The 10,124-nt window shown below is 39.0% G+C and overlaps 1 protein-coding gene across 1 annotated transcript; it reads left to right on the top strand.

The window, feature by feature from the left end:
- Positions 1–390: 390 nt before the first annotated feature.
- LOC119573761 (eukaryotic translation initiation factor 3 subunit A-like) lies at positions 391–9,903 on the top strand. The gene is made up of 2 exons (XM_037920865.1): positions 391–569; positions 9,578–9,903. The coding sequence occupies exons 1-2, from the start codon at positions 521–523 to the stop codon at positions 9,886–9,888; spliced, it is 360 nt and encodes a 119-aa protein (XP_037776793.1). The 5' UTR covers positions 391–520; the 3' UTR covers positions 9,889–9,903.
- Positions 9,904–10,124: the final 221 nt, after the last annotated feature.

The following is a 10,124-nucleotide window of genomic DNA, read 5'->3' as shown; positions in this document are numbered from 1 at the left end:
TAAATCATAAGCCGCGCGCCAGTTTACGAAGCGAAAGGTCTTCTCCCCAAATGTGTTCGTATCGCTTGATGTAACCGAGAGACTTATTGAAAAATACTTTCTAATAAAAAAGGAGCTTCACCTTTGGTCATATTTTGACTAATTAGTTATCTTTTCAATTTCCCTTCGGCTTTTGAAGATTCAGTCTTCCGTCTGACTATAATAATACGTTTTGACCCTAGAATATGTTCATTTCTGCCAAAACAAGATAAAATATCATGTCACTTACATGAACATCAGTTCTTACAGCTATAATATGTCTTATCATTGTGGTGCTGACAATGCCCAAAATAATATTGTTCTGCAATGAAAGCCGCAAATCTTCCGTTTGCTCCTTTGCAAAGATGCTCGGCCGCAGTCGTCCCTTTCCTTGCGGCCGACTCGGGTCTCGTGGCACGCCGACCCAGCCGCTCCTTTGCCTCGATTTTCGTCGCAACGGTACACAGTTTGATCTGCAGTGTGATGTGATAACGCCAGCAGGATGTCGCGATCGTATCAAAGACCTGAAAATGCCCTCAAACGGGCGAGCGGTGAGTAGAGACTTCAAGTATGGTGAGTGCGTTGATGGTGTCATCCAGCTGGGGGAAACGCCAAGAAAGTCTTGTCATTTCGCGAATGTTGAGGCCAATAAAGTTTGGCGAATGCGGAAAATAGGGACTTCTCCTTCAAAAGTCATGGTGTCTTTTGCTACCATGGCGCTTGATTCCAAGATGGTTATGTGTGGAGCATTTCTGCTGAATCAAAGCTGACCCGTGACAGATGCCGACGGAAAGGCACCAAAACGGCAGGCAATTCACATGCTTGAAAGACATTTTATTTTGTACGACGTTATTTTCTCCCATAATATTTTAGAACTATTATTTTGAACAGCAGGTGTAATCTTTGTCAACTTAACTTATGTAATTTTCAAAAAGTATATTTTCCTTTATTACATGACCCGTAAATGCATGTGAAATTGCTTCTTATAGGGAGTGTAATTCAGTAGATTTTCAGGTATTGTCTCTTGTCTCATTTTTTAGATTCTCTCAAGATATGTTGGCTTTGAAATTGAAACTTTCTCCATATTTTCTGTAGTCTCTTAGGCAGCTTGGTTAATTTTCTGAAAATGGTAATCGGGTCTGCCCTGGGGCTCTGCTCCCTGCACCCCTGTAGTAATATATAATCCTCTTCAGGGGACTACTCCCCCTGGGCCCCGTGGTAATTTATTCACCCAGCCAGGGGGCTATACCCTGAACCCCCATGGCTTTAAGAAAATACAATCTATATGTTCCCTAGCCAAGGGTCTCTACCCCCTCGACTCCCAGGGTAAAATCACATACATTTATATAGCAAAACACTGAACGTTTCTTTGCCTGTCTGTGGTCAGAATTGCTTGGTTTCTAATCACTTTTTTCAGCATTTGGGGCAATTGGTGGGCTCAGATATGTGGCTGTGATAGGTATTATTGTCTAGTTGTTCTGTATAAAATCTAAAATATTTCTCACCGGTGTTTCTCAATAAATGGCGTTGCAAGGCCTGCCAAATCTCCTGGTGGCAGAACGTGCTTGCGCATAAAGTTATTGTACAGAATAGCATAAACAATTAACAAAACACTAAAACAAAAAGCTTTCCATGTATGTCAACCGGGATTACAGTAAAAAAAAGTGTAGGGGTGGTTCCTTTGAAAAACTAAGCATCTTCAACAGGGCAAAAGGTGTGCAAATTAAAAATATGGGAGATAAGGACAGAGAAGAAAGAAGATGACCTTTCATTTCTAAGTCCCCATCCATCATTTTCCCCTCAAGGACCGAAACCAAGCGGGAATTTTTCCAATAGAAAATTTGGGTCTTCCCTGACAAATTCATTCATCAGATTTGTTCTTGTGTGAAAAGAACGGTCGTGATTTTTCCGTTGCATCCCAGCTACAATCTTCATTTTATTTGATAAGTCCGATAGCAAGGGGGGGAATAAAATAGTCAGGAAATTGGGGGTAAAAAGGAAATATGAAGAAAAAGAACAGAAAATGTAAAACAAGCCAAAAAAAAAAAAACTTAAATTGATAAAAAACTCTGCGGCGTTGTATCTTTGAAAGTTTACTCCGAGCCCCAAATTTTTAAAAAAAACTGCGGGAACCAAAACCCCAGCTTCGTTAAAAATCTAGGGTTTTCACAAAATCCAGATCCCCTGGTATCGACATTGCGTCCAAACAGTAAACCAACAGACCCTTTAAATCCTGGGGGTTTTATATTTTCCCCTATCGGGGGCTATGCCCCTTGGCCCCCCTGGAATATATATCCCTAAAAGGGGGGCTAACCCCTAGACCCCCTGCGTAAAACCACTAACCTTTATATAGCAAAACATCAAAGTTTCTTCTTTTTCATATGGACAATGCTTGGTTTCGTCATTTTTTTCATTTGGGATTACGGTTCAAAATCAGGCTTTGGAAATGACTAATGTTATTGTCTGTTTTTCCCAAAATTTTTTTAAAAAAACCCATAATTGACGCACACTTTTAAAAAAAACATTTTTCACCCGGGATCTCAACTTAAGGGTCACACGGCCTTCAAACTCTTGGTGGGAAAAAAACACATGGTCAAAGGGGGTTTTTGTAAGAATAGCTTAAATACTTTCCAAAACAGTAAAAGAAGTATATAAAATAAAGGAAAACTTACAAACATGAATTTTGGGAAAAAGAGGGATAAATTTCAAAATAAGGTCATGTTACCAAGACACCACCCTCCAAGGGGCTAAGTTTCAAAATCAGATTTTTTTTTCTTTTTCCCCTACCCCCCGATCTTGGGGGGTGGTGGGGAACCCGGGTTTTAAGGGGGGAGGGGTAGGAACATGGGGTCAGTAAGAAACCGCAGAAATAAAAGAAAATGTTTTGAAACATAAAAAATCAAATTTTTTTTGAAAACCCCCGGCCAAACATTGTCCAACAAAAAAGGTTTTTTACGGGGCATCCCCACCCCTCTTTGAAAGTTTTGGACCACGTGCCCAATTTTTTAAAAAAATGACAAACAATATGCCCTTTTTTCAAAAGGGGGGGAGCGTCCAAATTTAACTCAATTTCCCACAAATATTCAGGATCACCTTAGTCAATCTAAAATTGCACGCAAATTTGCCATTGAGATTGGATGTTCTGATACTGACCCCTCAGACTTTGCTGAGATCACTGAGTTGGAAATGAACAATGCACGGATCAAAGGAAAAGCGTCCGCCCAGGTGAGGATGGAATTACCTATAGTGTCCTCCGCCTTATAGCTCAGGTACCTGGTAATCCCCTTTTGCACCTATACAGGTTAAGTTTGTCACAAGGTATTCTGCCTGGCTCCTGGACACGCAGTCTAATCATCCCTATACCGAAATCAAACACTGATAAATACCGACCAATTTCATTAACCTCATGTGTATGCAAAGTTCTAGAAAGGATAATTTTGAACAGACTCAGGTACAGGTTACAAGGTAAATTATCTCACAGACTGTACGGATTTCTATCGGGACGTAGCACACAACATTGCTTTGCAGAGTACTTTTCACACTCTAATCCAGGGAAGCACACTGTTTTTCTTGACCTTAAGTCAGCTTTTGACATTGCAAACAGAGAAGTTATCTAGAACAATTAGTAAGCTTTGGCATCCGGGGTAAAATATTGAACTGGATTAGAATGTATCTCTCGAAAGATCTGCAAGTGTCCTGTTCAGGGGAGTGAGAAGTTCCACTTCACAGTCTTTTGATCTTGTGACGCCACAGGGAGGAGTTTTCAGCCCTATGCTGTTCAATGTCCTCATGCACAATCTGGTGGCTGATATCCCACTTGGGATGGTGAATCCATTATATGCTATGCTGATGACATATGCGTCAGAGCATCATCACAAGTGAGGATGCAACTAATTCTCGACAGAATCACAGCAAAGGCACATGAGTGTGGATTAGTCATTTCCGCTGAGAAAACAATGGCTCTAACCCATGTATCATACCCCACCCACTTTTCGCATAGGTGACCAGGAGCTTGACATATGCCAAAGTATAAATATCTCGGGGTGAATGTAAATGATGCAGACCTGGTCCTCTCTCTAAAGAAGAGACTCTGGAGAGATTGAAACCTTTAAAGTTCTTGTCGAAGAGAACATGGCATCAATGTTAAGCTCGCTAGACTGTTTTACTTGGCTTTTATAAGGTCAGTTGTAGACTACCATGCACTGCACTTGTTGCAGTGTAAGGAATCAGAAATAGGTAGTTTGGAGGTAGTGCAAAATGAAGCTATGAGGATTATCCTCGGCGCCCCGAGAACAGCAAGGGATAGTAAACATGAGATCAGAATTAAATTACCATCCATTTCTGATAGAATAATATTTATTTCCACCATATTTGGGGTCAAAGCTCTGAGGGAACCCTCGTATCTCTCAGATTTTCCAAAAACAACTGCAACATAAAATCACGCAAGTAGACGTGACAAATCACACACACGCGCGCCCTCTGATACACAAAATCTCCATGAACATTATAAAACTCAATGTTCCAATTAGTAAAATACCAAAAGGTCGCTCCATTCCACCATGGAAAAATTCAACATTGATCGTGCACCTTACATGTCTACCACAAAAAACACAGGGTGCATAACTGTGTGTTGAAACAAATTGCGCTAGCAACGGTAACGGAACACACAGAATCTATGGGTGATGATGCATATGAGTGTTACGCCGACGGATCCGTACAGTCTGGATACAAAGCTGGTTGTGCTTGCGCTGTATACAAAATGGCTTACTACAACATCAAGTAAATATGAGAATACAAAACTGGGCCAGCACTACACAAACGGAGCTGGCAGGTATACTCCTCGCAACGGAATTCTTAATGTTCTAGGGCTCTGGAGTAGTTTTCTGTGACTCTCAAGTGCTCTTCGGACGCTAAATTCTTTCAAAGCAGGTGGCGATGAAGAAATTGTGAGTTGCATTAAGCGTAACGTAACCTATGCAACAGAGCGTAATTTCAACATTCAGTTTGTATGGATACCATCTCATGTTGGCATACGCAAGCACGACCACGTAGACAAATTGGCGAAAGAAGCCTGCAGCAAGGATATTGTGAACATAGATCTTGGGATGCCTCTTGCTAGGGTTGCACATATATTGAAAAGTTCTCATAAGGAAGAACTAGTAGATCTGATTAACACTCAAAGGCCTGAAAGCTGTACATAAGCACTACGATCAGTATAGGGATGGCAAGCCTTCCTATGGGTGGCACCGAAGTCAAACCAGACAGTGTGACGTGGTTATTGCCAGAATACGTTTAGGTTACAGAATGTACTGGCAACTGCACGGTGCAAGAAGTGCAGATGAATCTAGATGTAGACTGTGTAACGAAGAAAACAAACGAACGCTTGAGCACTATATCTCGGAATGTCATGTGATACAGCCTTTCAGACCACCTAACATGAGGTATAATAACTATGTGAATATTTCATTTCATCTGATACATTGGAAGATATACTCGTACTATACCCTAAATTTACTATGTGATAACTCCCGTATGCAAATAACAGTGTTATTCAAACACAGTGGCAAAAGCATATGTAAGTAATAATTTTTGTATGATGTATGATTTATATTTATATTTTACCTTGTACAACTACAGTAGTTACAGACTACTGTACAATGTCAGATATATGTAAAACTGTAATCATGATTGCCCACGCCTGAGCAGATAGCCAGGGTGGTAAATAAACTTACTTAACTTAACTTAACTTTGTGAATAAAACCTGTTGTTCTGTAAAAATCTACTTGGTTTCACATAATCCACATCCCAATGGTAATCGTACAATGCGTCCTAACCAATAAACCAATCTAACCTTAACCCTGGGGGATTTATCACTATTGATCTATATATTCCCTAGCCAGGGGACTCTGCCCCCTGGACCCCAGTTGTAATATATATGCCTAGCCAGGGGGCCAGGGTAAAACCACATACCTTTATATAACGACACACTGGAAGTTTCTTAGCTACCGTCTATGGTCACAATTGCTTGATTTTTAATCGATTTTTTTGGCATTTGGCGCACTTGATGGGTTCAAATATCAGGCTGTGATAGAGACTAATGTCTGTTTGTCCTGTAGATCCACAATATGGCTTTAAAAATGTCCCGTAATTGACGCAGCATTTGAAATGAAATATTTCTCACTGGCGTTTCTCAACGTAATGGCATTGCATGGCCTGTCAAATCTGGTGGCAGGAGGTTATTGTACTGAACAGTGTAAGTAATTACCAAAACACGTAAAAGAAGTACAATAAAAGTAATTGAATCCATTAAATATATGAATTTGGTGTTTTGCTATATAAAGGTATATGGTTTTATCCAGGGGGCATAGCTCACTGGCTAGGCGAATATAATACCACAGGTGTCCACTGGGCATAGCCCCCTGGCTAGGTGTATATATATTATCATGGGGGACTAAGGGACGTAGCTCCCTGGCTAGGAGAATTTAATATCATGGGAGTCCAGAGGATGTAACCCCCTGACTATAGATCATGGTGTATAAATCTCACAGGATTAATGTTATGTTGGGTTATTGGTTAAGACGCAAAATAAGATTTCCATTGGGGATCTGGATTATGTGAAAAAATGAATCCTGTAGATTTTTCCCTGAACGATGGGTTTAGTTCCCATAGTTTTTCAAAAGTTGGCATGTCGGTGCATAGACTTTCAAAGATGGAGGCGATATCCATAGTTTCGTTATCCGATTTAAGTATTTTTTGTGCTTGTTTACATATTTTTGTTTCTATTCTTATTTCAGCCGGTTTTACCCCTAATTTCCCTGATCTCTTCATACCCTCCCTGGCTATAGGGACTTAAATCAAATCACATCAAGATTGTAGGCTGGAGAATCAACGGAGATCAAATTCATTCTCATCACACTAGAACAAATCTAATGGTACAAACATTGTCAGGGAAAACCCGATTGTCATATTCGGAAAATTAACCAATAAAACAAAAAGAATACATTTCATACAAGAATTTGGAATTTGTCAGGGTAACCACTCCATGCACTTTTTTACTGTGATCCTGGTTGTCATGTATGGAAAGTTTTCCAGCAGCTTCCACACCAATTGGCACATCACATGTGGCACACAATTTGAAAAGGTACATTGGAAATATGAGACATTTTGGTAATTTTTCACAATACTTAACTCTATGACTCCTATTTGCAAAGTATATTTATTCTTTTTACTCATTAACATTTTTAGCTTTTTGGCCATTTTTCCAATGTTCATATTTGCCATTTGATATGCATTATCCAGATGGTAATATTTTTTTAGACCATATCATTATTCTGTACAGATTAAGTTTCAACTAGCCATATAAAAAAAAAAAAAAAAAAATCTATGCATGGGACAGAGCGATTAAATCTGAGAAACTTGTCTTCTATGTATCACCTTCGCAACTCAAAAATAGCAAAGTTATTAGACTTTCCTACTTTTTGTAAACAAAACAATGATGCTGTTTTATTTTATTATTATTGTAATATCTTAATTTCATACATAGATAAAGCCTGCATAACTTTCATGAAGGAGAATTAGTGTCTGCATGAAAGGCTATAACAACACAAGTAATACTATGATAATATTTAGTATTTACAGCTGCTGAAAAATTTCTTAGTCTCTGCAAATTGATTGTTCTGGACCATGTTATGGGCAGAGGGGCATGAAGAATTGAGTGGGAATTTTAAAATGTCGGACGCTACTGCGTGAGTTTATCAGTACTTTAGTTCTGTTACTGAGAGCAATGCACGGAGATAGAGAAATGACACTGCCATCTTATAGAGCATAAAAAATAAGAGTAGGAAGCAATACTGGTAAATCTGCAGTGGCCTCATATTTTCCAGGAAGTGATGAAAATAGGCCCTGCATGGCACCACCCTGAGACAAAGTCCCAATTCATGCAAGGATGTGACAAGTAATTCATTGCTGCGGTCGACCAAGTAGTCCATGTATTACTATGCACTTGTAAGAAACATTACCAGTGTCTGTTTTTGCAAATTCATGTATTTAATGAATTCTTTTACTTTTATTAAATTTTGACTTGTTTTGGTAATTATTTATATTGTACAATAACTTTTTGCGCATATGCATTTTGCCACTGGGAGGTATGACAGACCATACAACGCCATTTGTTGAGAAATGTTTCATTTCAAGTGTTGTCGATGTTGGGTCTCGGTAACAGTTACCGTGGATTTAACCTCAGAATTGTATACCATAATTGTATAGTTGGAACACGGCTCCCACCCCTGTAGAGTTTCAGCAAGCCTTGTTTAAATTTATTTAGTGCTTTCTGTTTTCCTGTGTATAAATCATGTTAATTCCTCCCCAAAATACAGTGGGAAGCTGACTTACACATTTTATCAACTTTGCCATTGGGGGATACAAGTTCCACCACTCATCGAGTCAAATATAACAGAAAACAGCAGCATAGCAGCATTAAACTACGAGGAAGATTCCATTCCAAAAGAATTGTTTCAAAAGTTGCAGGTATCTACAACTCATTGCAAGGAAAATAGTTTTTGATACTTTTTTTTTTTTTTTTTTTTTTTTTTTTTTTTTCGTAGTATTCATTTTCTGTAATACAACCTGCATCACCACTCATGGTGCCAGAAGTACAATGCTGAGCATCGAAATGGCGTCCTCTGTGGAGCCGGTGCTCTTCCAGTTGCATGTGGACATTATATTCCACCACTTGTACATCGATGGAATATATTAAATCCTCAAATGGGTAAAATAAACCACCCAATAAGTTTGTGCACTTCTGGCAAGTCTTTTCCATCACCCTGGCCTTCAGCCAAAACGCTCACAATGGAAGGCTGGTGTCACCAGGCCTGCAGCCAGATTTTCCCATGACAGCAGGTTCACGTCACTTGCCCCTTGACCCGAATTTTTTCATGAGTTCATGGTCATGTCACCTGGATCCAAGGGCTTAAAAATGTAAAGAAACTTTCACAAACACCACTTTGACCTGGTGGTCCAGTCAAGCAAGACAACATAACACACAACGTAATAGTGTAATCAATAAACTAAAATCACAGTGTACATGGCAGTTGTGTTGTGCCATCAATGGTCATTGGGTTAACAAATTACAAAATTATGCAAAACTTGACCACACTAGTTTCCTACTCTCATAAACAGTTGTGGCTAGCTTGACTTGCAACAGATTAATTTTTATTCCTGTTTAGTTTTTCTGGCGGTTATTCTGGGATACCATAGCTTCTTTCTCTTTGCAGAGTTCTGTTCTAATTTACAAAACTTCACATGCTATGATGGATGCCCAACAATTTACAACAAAATAGCACTGCACATATTGCACTCTTGCAAAGACAAACAAACCTCCATGATATATATTCTTACATGATAAGCATGATTAGTTTCCTTAATTATGATAAATTCCAAGTGATGTCACCAAGTTTCAATCTTGCTAGAGGTTTTCTTGTCAAAGTGCAGGTCAGTAAGTGTGTACAAAACATCAATTTCTCATTTTGTAATATTTTTTCTTATTTTCCTCTCTATACAGAATTTATCGATGTGGGGAAACCCAATCGAGCTCTTGAGGTCCTCTATGAGGTCATCAAAAGGGGCAAGATGCGCAGCTCCTACTCAGAAAAACTGCTTGAGCCTATTATGTTCAAGTACTTGGAGCTGTGTGTTGACCTGAAGAAGTCTCACCTTGCCAAAGAGGGTCTTTACCAGTACAGGAACATCTTCCAGAGTGTGAGTGCCAGGAACAGTTATGAGCTATCATGCCAAATGCATATACAGTCACAGTATTTTTCTTATTCTACTCATGTTTTAGTATACCACACCAAATACATCATTGTATCATAACTGATTTAAAATATCCATTGAAATAATCATGATAATCCATCAAATGTGGAGTGAATGGTAAGAAGGAAGTGGTGTGAGTAAAGTAAAAATATGCATGAGCAGTACGTTTTTGTGCATGATTTTTTTACTTTTTTATATTTATATTTTATATTTTTGTCCCATGAAAATTTAAAATTAGGGCCCTTTTTATTTGGGCGAAAATTCGGGTCCAAAAAAAACCCAAATTTCCCATATTT

Source organism: Penaeus monodon, chromosome 6, assembly GCF_015228065.2.
Source record: "Penaeus monodon isolate SGIC_2016 chromosome 6, NSTDA_Pmon_1, whole genome shotgun sequence".
Taxonomy (NCBI): Eukaryota; Metazoa; Arthropoda; class Malacostraca; order Decapoda; family Penaeidae; genus Penaeus; species Penaeus monodon.
Note: the sequence above shows the minus strand (reverse complement) of the source record. Positions and strands in the feature narration are given on the sequence as shown.

Excerpts from the sequence above, each read along its gene's own strand:
- LOC119573761 (XM_037920865.1), top strand. The coding sequence starts at position 521 with ATGTCGCGATCGTATCAAAGACCTGAAAATGCCCTCAAACGGGCGAGC. Across the intron at positions 570-9,577 it reads TGCCCTCAAACGGGCGAGCG|AATTTATCGATGTGGGGAAA; the intron begins GTGAGTAGAGAC and ends CTCTCTATACAG.